At 41.5% G+C, this 23396-nt stretch overlaps 1 protein-coding gene and 1 non-coding gene across 2 annotated transcripts; one reads left to right on the forward strand and one right to left on the reverse strand.

The window, feature by feature from the left end:
- Positions 1-12151: 12151 nt before the first annotated feature.
- Positions 12152-15538, reverse strand: LOC133962241 (transmembrane protein 252-like). The gene is made up of 2 exons (XM_062397769.1): positions 14803-15538; positions 12152-14404 (listed from the first exon to the last, which is right to left on the reverse strand). The coding sequence occupies exons 1-2, from the start codon at positions 15066-15068 to the stop codon at positions 14161-14163; spliced, it is 510 nt and encodes a 169-aa protein (XP_062253753.1). The 5' UTR covers positions 15069-15538; the 3' UTR covers positions 12152-14160.
- Positions 15539-23187: 7649 nt separating this feature from the next.
- On the forward strand, positions 23188-23351 carry LOC133962876 (U1 spliceosomal RNA). The gene has a single exon (XR_009922443.1). It is a non-coding gene; the product is annotated as a U1 spliceosomal RNA (small nuclear RNA).
- The last annotated feature ends 45 nt before the right edge of the window (positions 23352-23396 follow it).

The raw sequence follows: 23396 nt of genomic DNA on the forward strand, positions 1-23396 counted from the left end.
GCTGAATAATACACAGGTCAGACTGGACGAAGTAGAGACACGAGTGGCCGAGGTGGAAGAATGGGACGCTAACGCAAAGAGCGTGCTGCTTGAAACTTTGCAGCAACAAGAGCACATTCTATCCAAATTAGTGGACCTAGAAACACGCTCCCGCAGAAATAATCTCCGCATTTTTGGAATCCCCGAGGGAGAGGAGCACGACAATCCCTGTGCGTTCTTAGAGGAGTTTATCAAATCAGAGTGATCGCTCCCCGACGTTGACCTTAAAATACAACGCTGCCACCGATCTCTCGGCCCGAAGCCACCTCCCCATGCCGCCCCGAGATCCATGATCGCCTATTTTCTCGCCTACAGCACCAAAGATCTGGTGCTGAGCACTGCTTGGAGAAAGAAGGAGGTTCACCTTAATGGAAAGAGAGTTTTTTTCGACCACGATTACCCGGTGGAAACCATGAAGAAAAGAAAGGAATATGCCCCGCTGAGGAAAGTATTAAAGGCAAAAGGGCTGAGGTTCCAGACACCCGCACCTGCAAGGCTCCGAGTCTTTTATGAGGAGGGACCGACGACATACACTAATGCGAAAGAGGCAGCGGAGGACATGCTGAAGAGGGGGATTCTGTCGCCTGGTGAAGAGACCGCTGCACCTGTGGCTGTCGGCAACCAACGGAGCGGCGCAGAAAAGGCGCCCCGGAGGAGACTGACAGACGCAGGCTGGGAGCTCCGCGAACCCACCGAACGCCGAAACCACACCGCAGGCATCGATCGAGCCCGAGAGAAGCTACGGAGATTTCAACACTCTCAAAGGCTTTAGGAGAACTGTAACTGAGATGCACTCGTGAGTAACTAGAGATAATAGCCTACGTCAGAGTTTACGCACACAGATATATATATATGTAGCCTATAAGATGTTTTAACAGTGTTCGTGGCTGATTAAAGTTTGAATATCAGTCCTGTTACTTTACCTGTTTATATAAATTGCTATGGTTTTGAGTATACTTAGCCAAAACATTAGTCACTCTCTGGACCAGTAATCTGGGGGGGATTTATCTGCACTCAAGCCGCTGGATGTGTGCTCTGATGACACTGATGACATCAATGCGCACCTGGAGGGGCCCTCCTCCTGGAGGCCTCCCCTCCCTGTTCAGAAGTTACATTTGTACTTCACTTTTGGAGGTCACTACTTTTATGTTTTACTGTGTAGCACATACTTTTTTTTTTTGTTTACATGTTCAGGTCATTGGAGGAGCATTATGTGTTTATTGGTCTAATGGGATAGGATGATAAACCAGGAGTACAAAGTTATCACTTTGAATGTTAATGGTTTGCTTAACCCCATCAAAAGGAACAAGCTACTAACTAAAATGAAGAGAGAGAAACAGCAAATGGTTTTCTGGCAAGAGACTCACCTCTGTGATGTGGAACACGAAAAATTAAAACGCTTTGGCTTTAAAAATACTTACTACTCATCTTTTGGACGTAAGCAAACAAGAGGGGTAGCAATACTGATTTCAAATAAGGTAACATTCCAATTTTCAAAGCAATTAACGGATACAGAGGGGCGTTACATCTTAGTAAAGGAACATATAGACCAGAAACCTGTGACACTGCTAAACGTTTATAGACCCCCAGGCAACGATATGATATTTATTAAAAAAATATTTGATTTAATTGCTGAGGAGACCTCAGGTGTGCTCATTTGTGGTGGGGACTGGAATGTACAGCTACAACCCTCCCTTGACTCCTCTAACTTAACGAAAAGAACGAACCCTGAGACAGTTACAGTCAAACTTTTTCATGAAGCAGGTTTGATGGATATCTGGAGGCAAACTCACCCGACAGAAAGACAATTTACTTTTTTTTCCCACCCTCACAGCGTACATTCACGAATTGACTACTTTTTCATGTTCAACTTTGACAGGCATAGAATCACACAATGTGATATAGGTGTTAAAGACGTATCGGACCACGCAGGGGTATATTTATCTCTACATCTGGATACCGAAATTAAAAAAACAACTTGGAGGCTTAACACTAGCCTATTAAATGACCCATCGTGCAAAAAATATATTGAAAAAGAATTTAAAGAGTATTTAGAACACAATGACAATGATGAACTATCTCCAAGTAACATATGGGATGCTTCCAAAGCTGTAATCAGGGGGAAACTCATAATGTTACTTTTACAACTAAAACACTTAGAAATCAAACATATGGAACTTAATGACCCCCAAGTATTAGATCAGATAAAAGTGACTAAACAAAATTTAAATAGGATATATGACAGTCAAGAAGAGATGAAACTTAAATTCACTAAACAAAGATACTATGACAATGGGCCAAGAGCCAAAAGATTATTAGCCTGGAGGATAAAAAAACAACAGGATGAAAGGTCCATCCATAAAATTAAAGATACACAATCTGGCAAAGTGTGTCATAAGTTGAAAGAAATACAACAATGCTTTGAATATTACTATAAGGGTCTGTACACACAACCGGGTAGTGCAGAATCCCCAAGCATTGTTAATTTTTTTAACTCATTGGACCTGCCGTCCATTGGCACGGAACAGAATAGTATAATGACATGTGAGATAACAAAACAAGAACTAGACAGTGCCATTTCGAGACTTAAAACAAATAAAATGTCTGGTGCGGACGGATATCCAGCGGAATGGTACAAAACATTTAGAGAGATTTTAGCACCGGTAATATTGAAATGCTTTAATTTTACGCTGAAGGGGGGAGAAATGCCAATATCATGGAGACAGGCAATTATTTCTGTCATCCCAAAGACGGGTAAGGACAAGTCTGAATGTAGCTCGTATAGACCCATCTCAATTCTAAACATAGACTACAAACTATATGCCTCAATAATTGCAAAAAGATTAGAAAATATAATTCCAGATATAATAGATGACGATCAAACAGGTTTCTTAAAAAACAGACAGACACAAGACAACATAAGAAGGGCCTTACACCTAATGGAGCATATGAGTAAAAATGAAGATAAATCCATTTGTCTCAGCCTAGATGCAGAAAAGGCGTTTGACTCGGTCAGCTGGGAATACTTATACTTAACCCTGCAGAGATTTGGTTTTAATAGCTCAGTTATTCTATCTTTAAAAAACCTATACCACTCCCCTACAGCCAGAATAAAAATAAATGGTAGTCTATCAAACCCCGTTCAGCTTGAAAGAGGATGTAGACAAGGATGCCCCTTAAGCCCGGCCTTGTTTGCTTTATTCATAGAGCGACTAGCGCAAGCAATTAGAGAAGATCATGAAATAAGAGGAATTTGGATTAAAGGGACTGAATATAAGACCTGCCTTTACGCGGATGATGTATTGGTTACTCTTTCCCAGCCCGAATTGAGCTTGCCTAAATTATTTTCCAGTTTGAAAACGTTTGGTCACTACTCAGGTTACAAATTGAACATAAACAAAACACAAATATTGTCATACAATTATACACCCGCAGCACAACTACTTAATCCGTCTATCTTTAATTTGGACAATGATGTTGTAAAATATCTCGGGATCAGCATCCCAAAAGATTTATCCAATATATACGCTATAAACTACTTACCACTTAACAAAGAAATAAAGGCAGATTTGAATAGGTGGACCTTATTATCTCTGGACTTGCATAATCGAATAGACATAATCAAAATGAACATCTTACCACGATTACTTTTTTTCTTTCAATCAATACCTGTAGAAGTACCGTCAAAACAATTTATCGAGTGGAGAAGAATGTTTTCTGTGTTTATTTGGAAAGGCTTAAAACCTAGAGTTATATATATTACATTGCAATAACACACAGATAAGGGGGGACTCTCTCTACCGAACATGGAGCACTATTACAAGTCAGCCCAACTGAGATATTTAATTTATTGGTGCAACCCATGTTACAGTGCTAAGTGGAAAAATTTAGATCTGAGTCAATTGGATATTCCCCTCCAAACATTACTTGGGGACAGAAGTTTATACTCATCTGTTAAGGAAAAATTAAATTGCTGGACAAAAACTCCCCTAAACATCTGGTTTGGTGAGTGTCTTAAATTAAAATTGGAAAATCATATCAAAATTCTAAGATGGGTTGCAAACGATAAAGATTTTGGGCCTTCCCACATGGATGGCAGATATAAAAACTGGTCCTTTAAAGGCATTACCACTTACTGTCTTATTTTGGATGGTGGTTTGCTGGTTGACTTTCAAAAACCTAGTGATAGGTACCACCTAGAAAAGCAAGACTTCTTCAGATATCTTCAAGTTAGATCTTACTTTAATAGCAATATAAAAACAACAGAAAATTGCAACACGGACCTAATAACTATCATGATTGATGCATATAAATCTAAACTCAACAGAAAACTTATCGCTAGAATTTATTCGTGTTTACAGTCACATAAAGGAACTTCCACACTTTATATTAAATCAAAATGGGAAAAAGAATCTAAAATAATTATTTCTGAAGAGGATTGGCTGAACATTTGCGAAACCCATCGGAGGACTTCAAGTTCAGGCCAGTGGAGGGAATTTGTGTGGAAAAATATGATTCGATGTTTTATCACTCCGAGAATAAAACAACTTCAGAGGGGTTTGCCAGAGTATGGGCATTGCTGGAGGGAGTGTGGAGACACCCAGGCGAACCATTTCCACATATTCTGGGAGTGCCCAACTATCCGACCCTACTGGTTGGAAATAGTAGGAAAAATTAACGTTATAATGGGTTTCGAGACCAAACATGACTTTTGCACAATATATCTTGGGAATATCCCGTCCACAGTTAACTCTAGCGACAAGTATTTGCTTAAAATAATGTTGGCAGCTAGTAAAAAATGCATTACAAGAAGGTGGCTTAACAAAGAACCCCCGACAAAAGGGGAGTGGATTGGAACTGTAAAAGAAATGTATCATATGGAAAGGCTGACTTTCTCCTTAAACCTATGTGTGGACAAATTCACAAATATATGGAGAAAATGGTCAACTCATTTTGAATCCGTTTAGATAATATACAGCTATGGTATTGATAAAGGTATAAATGTATAAAAATGTGTGTGAATTCTTGAAGATGTATATGTATGCATGTAAGTATATCCATCTGTAATGCAGATAAAAACAAAGGTCTGCTGCCCTTTTGTATGCTTGTGGAATATAGCGCCCCCTTTCGGCGGGCGTCGGGATTTCCGGTGGACAATGGACTTTCACTTCAGACTTTTTCCTTGAAATGCCCCCGTGATACTCATTGTTGGGTCAAACAAGAGGACTTACCTCTTATCCTGGACACATGTTCACATACTCTGGTTGGCTCCCTCCCCCAAGCTACTTATATAATAACAAAGTGACTCTATGACCTTTTTTCTACCCATTTTATGTATGTGCTTTTTTTTTTTTTTTGTGTTTGTTTTTCTATTACATGTCTGTTTAAATAACTATGCAACACAAAAATAAACAAAGTTTAAAAAAAAAAAAAAAAAAGGCGCGGAAATTTCTGGAGGAAAGCAGAGGTACCAGTTTCTATCAATCGCTCTAAAAACCCCATTTCCTAACTTTAGCCACATAAAATATATATGCAGACGTTCAGGAAGAGCTCAGGATGCTCACAGTGAAGCCGGTTCAATGATAGGAACTAACTACAGTTTGGCCAAAAATGCTTTGGTTTCAGTGGTTTGTCTCTCAGCGGTGTCAAATGTCACAGGAGCCGCTGCGGGTGACTGCTCTGCTCTGATTGGTGGGCTCCACCAGGCCCTGACAATTTCTTTAGAAATGTTCTAGTTGTTGTTAATATTATTATTATTATTATTATGACAGTAGAGCCTCAACAATGCAACGGATTTTAAAAAGCTTATATTTAATGCCAAAGAGATACACTTATTTTCATGTATTATTTTTTATGTTGAAAGGCAGCAACATGTTATGTTGTAAAACACTAACAATGAAAGATTTAGGGAAAAATACAATAAAACCTCAGATTACAAATGTGATTTTATACATCAATACTCATAATTATTGTGAAAAAAAAAAGTTTTTTCCTCTATAACCGTATCATTGAAATTGATGATTGTTGCACCCCAAACTGTCCCACTGCTCATGTCATGCATCAATATATTTTTGTCAGGTGACGGATAGTAGAGATGCAGAAGGAGATCTAGGAGGAGAGGCTGGAGGAGGGAGAGCAGGAGAGGCTGGAGGAGATAGAAGAGAAGAGGCTGGAGGAGGGAGAGCAGGAGAGGCTAGAGGAGATAGAGGAGAAGAGGCTGGAGGAGGGAGAACAGGAGAGGCTGGAGGAGATAGAGGAGAAGAGGCTGGAGGAGATAGAGGAGAAGAGGCTGGAGGAGATAGAGGAGAAGAGGCTGGAGGAGATAGAGGAGAAGAGGCTGGAGGAGAAGAGGCTGGAGGAGGGAGAGCAGGAGAGGCTGGAGGAGTTAGAGGAGAAGAGGCTGGAGGCTCACAGGTGAGGTTGAAAGAATAAACATATGTTAGTTATGAGATTAAACATTGTGACAAATGTTAGGGTGATGATAATCTGTATCAGAGCCTTCAAAGTTCAAACATCAACAACAAAGTTCAACGTCATTATTGTAATTAATTAAATTATAAGCTCATAGATATTCCACCTTTTGTTATGTCTATCTTAGCTGGATCAGCAGCAGCCAGGGGTCAGTGGATGCTCAGGCAATAAAGGAGAACAAGATGGAAGAGCAGGGCCAGATCAGATAACTCAGCCATATCAGCCCAATCCAAAAGAAATAGCGGTTCAAAAACTTGCAAACAGAACCCTACATTTCCAAGAGAAATGGTTTAAAGAATTTCCTTGGATTCATTACAGTCATAGTGTGAATGGAGTCCTGTGCTTTTACTGTGTAAAAGCATTTCAACTTGACAAGTCTTCACTGGCGAAAAACACTGATTCAGCATTTGTCTCTGCTGGGTTCAGAAATTGGAAAAAGGCTGTGGAGAAATTTACAGATCATATAAAAAGCAAGTCTCATAAGCTTGCAGTTACTACACATTGTCAAAAAGCAAATCCAATTAATTCTCAGCTTTCTAGTGCATTGGCAGCATCACAGCAAAAGGCAAGGGCATGCTTGATGAAGATCATGAGCTGTGTGCAATTCCTAGGCAGACAAGGCCTGGCTCTTAGAGGCAATGAATCTGAGGAAGGAAATCTTTCTCAGTTACTCAAGTTGAGATCAGATGATGACTCCATGCTGTTCGAGTGGCTTAATTCACGTTCTCATGATTACACAAGCCCCAAAATCCAAAATGAGATGTTGAGCATAATGGCAAACTACATTGTCAGAAATATAGCCACTGAAATCAGATCACAACCACAGTTGCAATACTCCATCATCATTGATGGAACACAGGCCATAACTGGGACCGAACAGGAATCAATCTGTCTTCGCTACGTTGACCACGACCTAATTCCTCATGAAGTATTTGTTGGTTTATATGAAGTGTCGCTCACAACTGGACAAAACCTAGCAAATGTAGCCAAAGATGTCCTGCTTCGTCTCAATTTGTCTCTCGATGGGCTCCGGGGACAGACATATGATGGAGCAGCAAATATGTCCGGAAAATATGCTGGTGCACAGGCCTATCTTAGACAAGCACAACCACTGGCACTGTTCATACACTGTGGTCCTCACTGTGTTAATTTGATAACACAGGCAACTTGTGCAGCCTCATCTGTCGTCCGTGATTCACTGCAGTGGGTCCATGAATTGGGGCATTGGTTTGGACTTTCAGGAAAGTTCAAGACCATCTTCTGCAAAATTGCCACATCTGAACATGGATCATTTACCACTCTGAAGCCACTGTGTCCTACACGGTGGACTGTGCGAGTGGCAGCAGTCCATTCAGTCCTCAAACAGTATGAGGCAGTGTTGCTCAGTTTGGAGGAGATGGCTTCAACCGGTGGCTCGGAAACAGCTACAAAGGCAAATGGTCTCCTTGACAGATTCCAGAAAGGGAACACAGTGCTGGGACTCCATCTCGCTATGGAAGTTCTTGAGGAAATGGAATGCCTCAACAAATCATTACAAAAAACGAACCATCACAGTTGCGGGCATGCAGGCTGCAGCACATTATGTCAAGACAGCTCTGCAAGAGAAAAGAACAGAGGGAACATTCCAACAGATCTTTGACAGTGCAACAGAGCTGGTCACCTCACTAAATATCAGCCCAATTGAAATGCCTCGTATCCGCAGGCCACCGAAACGCCTAGCTGGTGAAGCTGCAGCACATGCCCCAGCAGCTTCTGTTGATTACTTCAGAAGGGAGTTCTTCCAGATGCTTGACACAGCAGATGTGCAATTCAGAGAGCGGTTTCATCAAACAAGCCTTGAAGTTCTTCAGAAGTTGGAGAATGTACTTGTAACTGGAAAAAGTGATGCCATTGTGGACCAGTATCCAGAGATCAATAGGAGGATATTGGATGTGGAGTTAGCCATGTTTAAGTCAAAGAACACCTACATGTCAAGCACAGAAGCTGCAGACATTCTGAGAAGCATGCTGCCTGAAGTCAGAGGTCTTTTTGATCAGGTGGAGGTCCTTGTGAGGCTGTTGTTGGTTGTTCCAACATCGTCTGCTGAAGCCGAGAGGAGTTTCAGTGCACTGAGGAGGTTGAAGACCTGGCTTCGCAACTGCATGAAGCAGAAACGCCTGAACAATGTGGCAGTTTGTCACATACACCAAGAAAGGATTGATGCCTTGGACAGGAAGAAACTCTGCCAGGAATTCATCATTGCCAATGACCAAAGACAACATGTGTTTGGAAGCTTCATGTAGCTGAGAAGCCGCAAATATACTAACTGAGGCTGGTGGATCTGTTAACCTCGCCACTGTGTGAAAGAAACAAAGAGATAACAAATACAGTGTTATCAGACAAACCGTGTAATTATAAATACACCCTTTCACACCTTAATTGCCACGATCATCCTGTAAGGCTTAACAAGACGAGAAACTACTATAACTGCCTAAAATGACAGTGGTTCTGTGTTACATTAATTTTAAATAAATTTGATCACTTGACTACTTACACTGAATTATGGACATTTTATTCAATTTCTCCCCACCTGTGATATTCCTGCCAGTTTGACCTGCCCACCACTATGTAAATGAGGTCTGTTTACCATATATTCCAAAAATAAGTGTAAAATTGATGCTACTGAGATGGAGTGAAGTTGACTAACAAGGTGAAACACAGAATTGGGTGATAATGTTTTGCTACATGCTTTACAACCAGACAAACCAAAAAAGGGAACAGTAAACTTAAAAGTAGCAACAGAAAACTAGAAGAACTACTAGAAAACACAGTGAACTGAAGAGTTTTATAAAAAATATTTGTGTCCCCCCCACCTCTGAAATCAAAGTTTCGTCACTGGTGCTGAGGACCGGGGACTGCAGAGTGGTGGTCAGAATATTAACTAAAGCTAGAGTGGTTACTGTGAGTGTTAAAAAGGACGATGTAATACTTATCTTCGGGAGGGGGCTTTGGAAGAAGTCGCTTGTTGAAACTTTGGTCGAACAGACGCGGCGCGGGACCCGCTGGGGTCGCTGAAACGTGTTCCGAACTGCAACCCGGTAGAATCAAGCTGTTTTCTTGAACCGCTGCTCACGGAGACGAGGAGGAAGCCGGCCTGAAGCGAACATGATGCCACGGTGTTGCATCTGAGCCATAAAGTCGCCTCCCCGTGGGAGCCTCGTCGAGTTAAAACCGGCGAAGCCTTGCACCGATGATCCGTAGGATTTGACCGATCTCTTGAATGCTGGGTCCAACCTCTTGTGTGCGATAATCGTTGTCGGGATCCGACGTCGAAATGAAAGCGATGTGAATAAGCCAGATGAGCGACAGCTTGCGTTGTGCGAGTCACTGCATTGACACTGCTGAGGGAGAGAAGAGAAGGGATTTTTAAAGTTTGACAACTGCTGTGTGACTGGCTGAAGGAACCAGCGCGGGCCTGATTAGATGATTGGGAACACCTACGATCAGCTGACGCATACGGGTTAAGCCCTCCCCTGGGCATTCCCGATATTTAAGAACGCCCGCAGTCAGCTGATCTGAATGGGGTTTTAAGTCTTCCTTACTGAATTTACGCTGAGCTCCATTAGTCAAAGGTTCAAACAATGCAAATAAAACTCATGAAAACTTCACAAATCCTCAATATAAAAACAACAGAGACAGAAAATGATAAGTTGTACATTGTCATTTCTGAGTGCTGTGATCTTTAGGATTTTTCCTCCAGGGCTTGAAATATGTTCCCGAACCAACTGCTGTTAGTCCAGCACACATAGTTTTAAAGAGAGATAGAATGCGCACTAAAGCTGGTCACAACTAAAATCCTTGATGATCCAGCAGGGTAAAATTAAAGTAGAATAAACTTTATGATCTTAAAAGAAACACAACCTAAATTTGTCATATGTATTGATCGTTTTTTAGGTGCTACACAGCTAAATTGTGCAATGACAATATAGCTTCTGATTCTGATTGTGATTCTGATAAATCTCCATGTGCGCCCTCAGATTGCAAACGTTCCTCGCTGCTCGATTCAAAACATCATAGTTGAATAATCCCTGCATTGCAAAGTTTGTAGCCATGAGCTGAACGTCACTCTCTGCAGTAGGCACTAGGTCCTCTCATCGCCATCGCCTTGTAGATCTCCAGCATCCACGAGCGGATGGGACGCCGCTGCCCAAAGTCATCACATGAGCTAGCAGGACAACACACACACATGCACATGCACATTCATCCACCAGTTCATACAGACACCAATGCCCTCAAAGCTTCTCTTTAGCATCAGTTTTCAGTTTTTCCTTTAATGACGACTCAACAGAGGCTGCAGGAGTTTATCTCTGAAAAAGAAAAGGAATGCTGCACGCTATTATCTCACATGTGTATTGACCACTAGTGGAAACCATAGCATGGTGTCTCAGGCAGGAAGGCTATTTAATTATCTCATGGGGTTAATAGTGAAAAATCTGTAAACAGCAAACAAGTTCTCTGCAGACTGACGATTCATGTTTGTGCCTTGCTTTTATCAAAGAGAAATTGTCCGTTTTGTAACTCACGCTGGTTTTTGTATAATGGTGCAGTGTTCACTTTTCATGTTGCTTCCCTTTCTCACCCATATACATTATGTCACAGTGTATTATTTTTTTATAACCAATTCATGCAGAATTCATAATTTCGCCAAAGCATAGAAGTAAAGCCACATTGCATCACAGCTAATATAACATAGTGGAGGGAATGACAGTGTTTGAATTGGAAGCACATCTCACTGCATGAAGACGTGGGGAGTTTTCACACTCATGAATACTGCCTGAGGAGCAAATGTAAAATAATGACGCCTCAGCAAGAAAAGGAATGAATGAATTTTACTCTTTTCCTTTAATTTGTCAGTTCAGGCCTTTGGGAATGCCACATAACCATTTTTGAATATATATTACTTTTTTTAAAATCCCAATTACCTTTTTTTTGTGTGTGTAGCGGTTGCCTTTTATTTCTTATTTAATTGAAAAGCTCTAATGGGGAAAAATAAAAACACATCAGATTGAGATATGTCGCCCTCTAGCGGCTTTGGATTTTAACTAAACAAATTCCTCATAATTTAGAGCCTTGTGTTGTGCGGATACTTTGCGCGATGATTGAACATCCTTGAGGAGAAGTACTGGCTTTTGTCTGGCGAGTGCGGCAGCTGTTTGGGGCAGAGTGTGGGAACCCCTGAAAACTGTTGTGCAGCGAAAAGGAACGACAAGGCTTTATCTTTATATGGCCTGAATGAGACGCAGAGCGAAGATCTCATAAACAAGCTGATTGCCATCATTATGAGTTGAGGATATGCCAGTGGATACCCGCAAGGATGTGTTCAATCAGTCAGCCATTACAATGTATTGCCTCATCCGGCTGCTTCATAATCAGTGGTTCTTTCTGAGGCTGGATGAGGATCCACGCCACTTTATTACCATTTCAATTTGTTGCTTGGAAGACGGTTTGAGTTTCAGCTGAAATGATCCATGTGTCAGAGATGTGTGTTAAATAGGAAGAAGCAGAATTAGATGAAAATGTTACTTTTAAAGTACTTTGTCAATTTGAACAGTGTCAGTTGTCAAAAATGTTTAAGCTTCAACGTTGCACACCAGAGCAATAAATGCTCCACCATTGTTTTTATTGGGTGAACTTCACGACTGAGCTGTCAGGTGACTTCTGAGTAACAAGGTGTACTGTCAGGTGCACTTCAGAGTGAATATTCGGAATCTGTTAAAACAGCCTGTTAGCACATCTCCTTATTTCTTACATTAAAAGTGAAAAGACTTGCTACACCAGTCAAACACATATTTTATTATACCTCAGTAAGGACCAATAGACTTATATACAAATTCGAAGTTTTTTTTATAAAAAATAGTAAGACCAATAACACTCTTTTCATACTTCCACTAAGCAGTTAGTTTATCATGTTATCTATTAATTATTCTGGCCACAGATTTATTGAGTGAAAACTTATTTCACAAAGTCCATATTGTAATCAACAGCTCAGTGCATCAGATATACTGTATATCTCCGTTTGTCCGTTTTGACGGACACGGACAGATAGGACCGCCTTCTCCAACGTGGAACGCCCTCTCCGTGCCTCTCCGCGGCTCCTCGGAGAGCTTTTCGTGCAGCTCTCCTTTTTCTACACGTCGAAATGGCGGAGAGCCCACGGATAGCCCTTGGCTGTGATTGGTCCGCTAACGCTAGCATTTCGGAATGGAAACTTCCTGTTCCATTCCCTACATCATAATAAACAAAAATCACAACTACGACTCTATGATTAATGTGACAAGTGTGTTAAGCCAGCGGCATTGTCCGGCTGACGGTGGCTGGTTAGAGCACTTACGGCATGTGTGTACGGTCACATACTGTTATAACGAACTTTCATAACGTGGCTAGCGGGCTAACCACCATGCTAACTGCGGTGGGAACAGCGCAAAAAACCGACTTTAATCCCACGGCTCATGACACTGTTTCTCAAACACCGTCAGGTTAGAAGCAAACACTTGGTAGTAGTTAGTATCGGGTGTCCCTGCTGACTGTGTGTGGAAGCTGGGGGGAAGCTAGCTGCCTCCTTGTAGCTTCAAGCTGTTGCAGCTGTTGAATTAGCAACGCAGTTTGGAAACAAGACCGGGGAACCGCTGCGTTAAGACACGATAACATAAGCATTATGACCCGCTGGGTGTCACTTTATTCAGCAAAAACTGTCGCGTCCTCAACATCCTTTTTCTGTTAGCTGCCATCGTTCACTGTGTGTGAGGAGCCGGGATGACGTAAATAAACCAGCGTGGACTTCTTCTATATACCTCATGAGGTAGGCTTCTCTAAGCTCGACTTCAGTTGCGCCATCTACTGTTCTGGCGGTGAATTGTTTTCACAACAAAAAGGCTCGTAGAACTATAAATCAAAAAGGCTCCGTCCGCTCCGTCCGTCCGTCAGTCCGCAACGGACTCGGAGTAGCATACATTGGCCTTTACTTAGATAGGCAGCCACTTGGAAAAATCGACAAAATAATTTTTAATTGACTAATCCAAATCATACCAAGAAGGGTTCGAGTTATAGATGCATAGTAGTTTGTATATTTGTAGAATATATGCATATACTTAACTTAAAGGTTTACGGTTGTTGGTTTGATCTAATTGTCAATGTAATGTAGTGTTATTGATATTATACCAAAAATATCTTAAAGAGTGTAAATAGAAATTATCCCCAGGACGGCAAAAATATTAGAGAAACCTTTTGTGGACTTGGGTTTTTCTTCTATAACACAAACTTCAAATGATCAGGCGTCATCTTCTACTTCTAAACTTCTAAACATGAATTAATTTCAATTGTGCCCAAAAAGGAACAATACAGTGCAGGTAAAACAATTTGACAGGTTGATACTGTTAAGTAACCACTGATTTAGAGTAAAATCAACACAGATCCACAGTTTACCTGAACAGCCAGTACTTCTATTAATACCGCTGGGCTGAAACAAGCCTGAGCAGTTTGTTCACTCACTAGAGTTCAGAGGTTAAGAGCTGGATGTGGATCCATGGCACAAATGTGATGTCAACACGTTTCCGTGGGCCATCGTTTACATGTCTTTTATATTTTTTCTGGAACTGGTCGACATCTCATCTCTCAGCGTGGGGACAACGTTTCTCGCCTCAGCTCCTCTGCATCATCCTGTCCCTGCTGATCCACCTGACTGTACCGAGGAGGCGCCTCCCAGCTCCACGTGCAGTTCGGGGCCTCTGAGCTGTCCTGGCTGTACAGCGGAGGAGCGAGGCTCATCTCAACATCCACAACCGCAGACTCAGGGGGTGTATCAGAAGAGATGCGGCCTGCCTGGGAGTCCTCGTACGACGGGGGAAAGGAGCCTGGTCTGCAGAGAAAAGATAGGGTGTTTTGTTTTTTGTTGCACATGATTCAATAAGATTTTATCATCAGAAAAAGAGACAGAACTTATCTGTAAAGATATGCATTATCTGTTGTTCCAAGCCAAATGTTGAAAATTCACATAGAACGAGGGTTAAAATGAGACTAGAGATAGATAACAAATGATATGTGAACAATTCTAAAAGTTAAAGGTTTTGATGTGACATTGTACCTGTGGTTTCCAACACAAAGCACTATTATAACTTTACATAACTGCTTTTTTTGATTTAATTTAATGAGATTAAATCGCTTAAAAGTTCCATATTTTTCACACGAAAAAAGGTCATTTCATTCAATGTTTTCATTAAAGTCAAATTACAGTGTTGTCATTCTTATAACAATTACCTGTCAATGGTGTAGATTTGGATCTGCTGCTCAGGTCCTTCTCTCTGGTACATCTTGGTCTTTATGCTGTGACAGATGTTCCAGAGGAACCCGATGAAGACCACCATGAGGCCAAAGATTATCAACATATAGGCAGGGAGGGTCTTCCAGGTCAACTTTAACTCGGTCTGCACAGACAGCAGGTAGACCCCGATGAGCGTCATCCCATTGCCCAGGCAATGGAGGATGATACAGGCTAGAGACAGCATCTGCTTCGTCACAATCATGATCACTTAACTCCCTTGTCGTCTTTTTGCCTGTCCCTCCTTCTTTGTGTCTTCTGATGGAGAGACGGAGAAAAAACCTTCAAAAGTCCCGATGACACCGACTTCCAGTTATCCCTTGGTGCCTGTTCAGGATAAGACAATGCTAGAGTCACCTACACTAGAAACAAGTCACCTCTTCAAATCTGAACACAATTGTGAGTTTCTCTGCCACCTCCCCGTGGAATGCTCCTCCCTCCACGGTTGTATATTAACACAGTATTAATCTGGGGTCAGAGGGATGAGCGAGATAGAGCTGCTACAGGCAGACACATCGAGGAAATTATTTTGGCTGAGAGCTGGTAAGAAAACAATACAGCAGACTCGTTGGCGGACAGATGAGAACTCCATATCGCAACATAACGGTTCCGTGTTGCTTGCCTTTTGTGCACTTTTCACCTTTGCAACATATAAAAAAGCAAGGGAATGTATGACCACTGACACTGTGACATTAAAGAAAAATGACATAAAGGAATTATTTGAAGCCTGGGGTATTCTTTCTGCCTAACCCTTTGATACACAACATCAGTTTTTCTTTTATATATATTTGTAGTTTTCTAAGGTTCTCCCAAATTAACTTGTTTTTGATCATAACACATACTTTTATAACAATTTTCCTTTGTACTTTTTCGATAACATTTTGTTGACTATGTGATAGGTCATCATGACGCTGCATCATGAATGGTGCGCTCAGCCATTCTCAGACGGAGATATTAATGAAATCCAGCCACACCCCTTCCAACCCTTGTCTTTAAAGCAGCACAGTCATCAGGGCTCTTCTGCTGCTCAGAGATCGTAAAGGTTTTATGAATCCTTATCGCTCTTTTAAATGAAGAGTTTATCCCCTGAGCTTGGCAATGTGTTGTTGTTTTTTTGGTGACATGTTAACACACCCCTGCGCTTGATGCCCACATCAGATAGTGACCGACAAATAGGTCACAATCACCAAGTAATGCGTGTTTATGGTGGCACTTATTCTGGTCAGCAGTCTGATGCAGGACGAGACCTTTTTCCTAATGATGACGTTAGGGACACGTCAGTGCATTTTCTGACAACTCTATCTTCTCTTATCACAGACGGCATGCACTGATGGCCTCAATGAGATGACCCATGAAAGAAAATAGAGGGAAGTCTATAAAAAAAAAAAAAACAGGTGAATGACTCTGCAAAATGCTGCACGCTGCACAGCAGATAATCAGAAACAAGTGGTCACCTGTGCTGCGCTGCAATGCTCATCTGGGAGTGTGTTCTTGCTCCGGGGGATTTCAGTGTCTGCGTCCGTAGAACAGATCCACTGTTGGTAAGAAATCCTATTTCAAAGTGTTCTTCTGCTCTCGTCCTCTAGAGCAGTGGTTCTCAACCTTTTTTCAGTGAAGTACCCCCTTCGAAGAAAAAATTCTGCCGAGTACCCCCTAACCAGCGCAAAGCATTTTTGGTTGAAAGAAAGATGTAATGTGATTTATTAAGCCTTGTAACTAGACACATTCAAATTTAAAACTCCATCAATGTCCATAACATTGCTCATTTGTAGTGGTCTCTCTTGAACTGTTACGAAATAAAAAGATATAAAATAACTAAAGACTTTTATTATTATCTCAATATAAATAAAGATTTGTGCACCTCAAAATAATTATCAACTTAAAGTGACCTCTTTTGGAATCATAATAAAGATATGTTCTCAAACTGAACTCATGAACTTAATTATAGCTAAACACTTCTTCCCAAAAAATAAATCACTAACTTAGTTTTAAATAAAAGATTAGCTCAAAACATATTTTTTTAATATTCATCATCTTAAAATATCTTCTTTAAGGATTGAAAAGGACAGGTAGCTTGTTTCCGTTTGCTTTGGGGAGGCTTTTCGCATCGTGTCTTGAGATGACCTGAATTCAGAAAGTTTCCTCTTAAAAAACTCAGGTGGCTTACCAACATGACTTTCATGTTTTGTCTGGAGATACCGCTGAAGATGTGGTGGCTTAATGCCACTGCTGGCTAATCTCTCTCCACAGAAAAACATAAAGTGTAAATAACCCAATCTATGTTATTGTTAATATTATTGAAGTGTCTTTCTGTTATTTTATTGTGACATATTTGCTCGCTTTAGGGTCATACAATTTCATTTCCGCTTTTGTATTACATGCTTTTATTTTGAAAGGGTACCGGTAGAGACTTATTGTTATGAATCATTAACTTCACAACGGAAAACTTTTCCATTTTAGCGCCCCTCCGAAGAGGCACTAGCTCTCACGGTGTTGTTTAGGGAAGGCTCTCTGCTCTGGTTTCGCCATCTTTGGTACTTGTCCCTCCGTTTTTCAGCAGCATTGCTGCTGCACTTCAACTCGACTCCATTGTTGAAAGTTTTCAAGGCAGGTGATGACAGGTGATGACAGGTGGCGTGTGCCAGGTTGGGTCAAACCATCGGTATGGGGGAGACTCTGTTTTTTTAGGATAATTAAATTGAAAACCCTACTGAATATAAAATTTAGTTCATGAACTTACACTTATATTTTATTGAATATTTGTTAAATAACAATTTTTCAAGGATTTTTGAATGGATGCTAATTTTAAATATATTTAAAAAAAATCTCAAGTACCCCCTGGAGTACCTTCAAGTACCCCCAGGGGTACGCGTACCCCCATTTGAGAATCACTGCTCTAGAGGCTTGTTTTATAAAAATCCACTGTATGCAAGCGCGTGTTTTTTATGTGCCCACGGTGGAGGGAGCAGTTGGTGGTCTGATACGGCCCTGCCTGCTTCACACACACACACACATGCACACAAATTAAAAGAAAATGTACTAAATGTTATCATATTATATATCAATAATAGTATCAAGCACAAATACAACGTACATCCATTACCTTTTGTCTTTATCCTTTGAAGGGTGACAGGGTCATCTGGAGCCAATGCCAACTGACAGGTTCACTCTGCTGGTCGCCAGCTCATTGCAGGGTTGTAATGTAAGAATGATAATCCTAATAATTTATCCAAGTATTGTATATTTGGCCTCAGCCTAAGTTTAATTAACTCACACTGTCAACAGCTCTCACAGGAACTTCTTGTTTGGTGAAAACTTAGTTCCAAAAAATGTACTCTGAAAATTGTTGACGCTAATGTGGCGACACCAGCGAGCTAGTTCTGGCAGGAAACTCGAGCTGCACTGCGCCAATCATGTTACATACATCATGTGACATACCTCAATCTCCACAACCATCTATAATACACACCCACCTCATCAGGTGGACTATTTAACCAGGGAGATATTTCCCATCAACCCCCTCTTGCTCGCACTTCTGCTGCAGTATGTATATATATATTAACAATATAGATGATAGTTTAATCTAGAACATATATATTTTATTCTGTATGATAATTTATGCAATTTTGCAATTTATACAAATTCTTCATCTGTAGATACAGTGCATCCCTCTGAACTGGAAGTGGAAGTGTAAAGATTCAAATAAAGTGCAAATAGATTTATACTTAAAGGCCGTACTTGATGAACACCAGCGTACTTCCAGCATGGAAGGAATTAACAACTAATAAATTCAATATATAATCTATTACATGTTCCAAACTTCATATTACCCTCCCTCTCGGTGTCACACACAGATGAACCTCTTACACACAAGCCTGAATTTGGACCTCATTATGAAGTGATAATTACAGACAGACTGAGACAGTGATCCATTAGTTGTGAGAGAGTGAGAAAGTGAAGGGCCAGTTATTAATTAATCAGCCGGACACTGATGAGGAGCTGCCATCACCTCTGTCATTAACACACATCAGGGCCACACTGCACACTCAGAACAAACACACAAAGTGACTTGACATCAATTATTAGATTGTTTAGGATAAACATGATAGATAGATAGATAGATAGATAGATAGATAGATAGATAGATAGATAGATAGATAGATAGATAGATAGATAGATAGATAGATAGATAGATACAGTGGAAAGATTATGGTAATAGTACTGATGATATGATGATAATATTATTGTTAGACAGTATATAAAAATAGTACAGTATATATAGTATATAATATACTCACTCACTCATCGTCATCCGCTTATCCGGGGTCGGGTCGCGGGGGGAGCAGCTCAAGCAGGGGGCCCCAGACTTCCCTTTCCTGGGCCACATTGACCAGCTCTGAAGGGGGGATCCCGAGGCGTTCCCAGGCCAGTGTTGAGATATAATCTCTCCACCTAGTCCTGGGTCTTCCCCGAGGTCTCCTCCCCATTGGACGTGTCTGAAAAACCTCCCAAGGGAGGCGCCCAGTGGGCATCCTTACCAGATGCCCGAACCACCTCAGCTGACTCCTTTCTAAGTAAAGGAGCAGCGGCTCTAATCCGAGTTCCTCACGGATGACTGAGCTTCTCACCCTATCCCTAAGGGAGACGCCAGCCACCCTTCTGAGAAAACTCATCTCGGCCGCTTGTACCGCGATCTCGTCCTTTCGGTCATCACCCAGCCCTCATGACCATAGGTGAGGATAGGAACTTAGATCGACCGGTAGATCGAGAGCTTTGCCTTGCGGCTCAGCTCTCTTTTCGTTACAACGGTGCGGTAAAGCGAACGCAATACCGCCCCCGCTGCTCCGATTCTCCGGCCAATCTCACGCTCCATAGTACCCTCACTCGCCAACAAGACCCCGAGGTACTTGAACTCCTTCACTTGGGCTAAGGACTCATTTCCTACCCGGAGTAAGCAATCCATCGGTTTCCTGCTAAGAGTCATGGCCTCAGATTTAGCGGTGCTGATCCTCATCCCAGCCGCTTCACACTCGGCCGCCAGCCGATCCAGTGAGTAGGGTTAGGGTTAGTCCGGAGTCCTCCAGGATATCATATCCCGGAAGGCCTCCTTCCTCAATCGGACGGCTTCCCTGACCACCGGTGTCCACCACGGTGTCTGAGGGTTACCGCCCCTTGAGGTGCCTAAGACCCTGAGGCCACAGCTAGCCACCGCAATATAACATAATATATATTTATATATGATAGTCATTATTTTGGGTTAGTTTGTACTTTGTATGTTAAAAGAAAACGGGAGTCTTGAAAGCAGCTGTGGCTCAGGAGGTAGAGGGGGTGGTCCACTATCCTGAAGGTTTGAACCCTGTCTCCCCCCTTTCGTGTGTGAATGGCTACGGCTGCGTAAAATATAGGCAAGGAGAGAGTGAAGGTTTTTGACTTTTCAAACTTTCACTCTGACTCTGTATCTTTTTTTTCTTCCTCTAAGTGGCTCTCCTGCCGCCCTAATCATGTGCGTCCCCTTATGTCAGGCCTGCTCTCGTCTGTAGTGTTTCACTGCTCTTTCCCGTAGTGGCCGTTCAAACCTTCCCAGTTGTCTGGACTAGGCCGAGGCAGGAGGGCATCAATGAGGAGATCGATTGGGTCCTTGGGAGTCCCAATAGCCCTGTTGCTGCTCCCTATCTCCTGGGGCCGGTATTTCAAAATGATCCGACAGGATTAATCCACCTGGATTGGATTAAATCCTGATCAGATCCTAAAAACGGGTATTTCAAAGCAAATCTGATCCTGAAGATTCAGATTCAGATTTGGCAATCCAATCCTGCCTTTGATCCGGATTAAAAGCTGCTGTTGAGTATTTCAAAACTTAAGTGGGAAATCTGAATCAGTTTGATCCTAAAAATCAGGATCACCCTGATCCCACCTCAGAGGTGGATTTGAGGGAGATTACATGTTAAGATTTGAACAGTTGAAGTGTAACTGCTCCCAAAGTTCTTTGTTTAATACAACTAAGCTTCACTGCTGTTTGATCAATGTTTATTTACTTTTCACGTTCCTTTTTTTTTTCTGCAAACATGCACGCTGTTCACTGCAATGCTTTAACAAATCGGCGTCAGAAGTGCAACACAGAATAAACATTACACTACTGCGTGTAAGTGACATTACAAACTCCAATTAAGAAGGAATTATGAAGGAAAAACAATGTGATTTATTAAACAAACAGTGTTAAACTATGCAGTATACATTTCAGTCTTTTAACTGCTTTTCCAGCAAATGAATTCTTAACTTCACTTCTTCTTGTTTAAGAAGTGTTAGTTTGATTTGTTCATTTTTTAGAATTATTTGTATGTTTAAGTTTGAATATGAATGCCTTATTTAAGTAACAGTTTTTTTTGTTAAGTTACCCACTGATAAAGGCCTCCACTGAAACTCTGTCAAATGTTTTTATTCACATGCATTCAGCACACACAATTAATTTTCATAGCCAAAGCTCAAAAAGTAATGCCATTTGGAGCAAGTCTGTGCAAGTCTCTTCCCACAGACATCTGTAAAGAAAATCTAATATTAAGGTTTTAGGGCTGTCCCCTTTGTTAACAACTGTTTCCTAAAAAGATATGTACAACACATTTTAAAATCTACACACAATGCCTTGCGAGTGAATGCATTCAAATGGACTGTGGACCGCAACATACAGACGCTAGCCTATTTACTAGCTTGTTAGCTCCTTAACACAGGAGTCAATGGAGCAGCGTTAGCTCGCATTAGCGCGAACTCTGCTTAATTAGAGATCGCCGAGCTCTTCTTTCAACTTTGTGCTGATTTACATAATTGGTTAACTCAATATAATGATTGACTTTCATCTAGTCTGAGGACGCATCAGCACTGGCTAAGATTATACTTTAATTCAGAGACAATAGTTGAGCTTGCTTCTCCTTTTTCTGTAAAATGTTGGCTCCATTTCCTGTTTCCTGTCTGTGATCCAGGGGGCGGGACGGATTTGGACATCCCAATCTGCCGGTATCAGGATCACTCTGATCCAATCCAGCAAAGTTTTGAAATACCGGGATAGATCAGGTTGATCCGTGGCTGAGGACAGGGGGATTTGGTTATCCAGATCATTCTGATCTGGATTACAAGTTTTGAAATACCGGCCCCTGGCCTGCGCTGCCTGATACAGCAGCACGTCGGCGGAGTGGTGGTGGTGGGGAGACCACAGGGACTTTGAAAAACAAATTCATACCAGATCACTTTAGAGAATGAAATCGTTCTTGTTGTGTTCCACCTTTGAAACCTGACTTTAACTGCGTCAACAAAACAAAATAAGTTATAATCATTTTTGGATTTTCCCATGTTAGATTTATATTTGCACCAAGACTGGGTTTGGACAACACATAAACCCTTTCCTTACAAAAAAAACCCAGCCCTGACGGTCGCTGCTATACTTTTCAGTCTGAAACTATTATTGAAAGTAAGTGTGTAGCCTATAAGGCTTTGCCTTCACCACTGGTGGACGAGTCACGACTGATAAGAACCAATCAGAATGCGACTGTGTCATTGTTTCAAAACATCCATAATGAAACGCAGCCCCTACATTTTCAAACTAAAATGGAGACAGCATAGTTTCTAAGTTTGAGTGTGGTCAACAGCAAAGGGTTTTTAAACTAAAACATAGTTTGATGTGGATGTAGCCGCAGCTTCTTTCACTTCGTTGTTTTGTTTAAACAGTCAAAACTCTCTAACCACTCTCAATCACCACATCCACGGGAGGCATTTTGGATCCAGTTGCCAACTACATCCAAAAAGCTTTGAGAGACACAATAACTGCTCGGTATCAAACTACAGAAACTAAGCTGTTTTTGGGCATGCTGGAGAGCAAAACAAAGCAAAAAGGAAGGTGAATGTTCGATTTACATTTGCAAGGTGGCCGGAAATATGACCAAGAATGATTCAAACGTTGATCTCCAAGTTTGCTGTTTTGATAAGTAATGTTTGCTAGAAATTATTGTACTGCCTGTATGCTGATTTTTCCGAATTTAGAGCAGTTTGTGTTGTCTTTTGTGGTGATTTATCAGAGACGGCCAGGGCTTACCTTGCTGCTTTTCATCTAGGTTTTCTCTGTTTTGCAGAGGAAATAAAAGGGCTGGAGACAAGGAAATCGATAAACTAATTAGATGTCATTTCATAGAAGTGTTTGCTTCACTCCAACAAGTCCTTCACCAAACGGGGATGATGTGATACTGAAGGCCTTTGGATCTGTGAATATGCATGGCAGGCACCGTGAGCCTAACAACTGGGTCTAAGATACAAGAGCCTGTCTCCAATGCATCCAACTCATACTTACCTGGCAGGGGAGATACCATGATCATGAAGGTGGTTCACCCAGGGCGAGGCTCAGCCATTGCACTTCGGTTGTGCTGACCTGTGCGAATTCCCCAAATGTGGGAATCTCGACTGCATAATTTGTGGTAGTGGGGGACTGCGTCCGCGCTCTCCCCTTATCATTATGTTCAATTGCAATAAGAGCCCCACACTGGGCTTATTT

Source organism: Platichthys flesus, chromosome 10 (assembly GCF_949316205.1).
Source record: "Platichthys flesus chromosome 10, fPlaFle2.1, whole genome shotgun sequence".
Lineage (NCBI taxonomy): Eukaryota > Metazoa > Chordata > Actinopteri > Pleuronectiformes > Pleuronectidae > Platichthys > Platichthys flesus.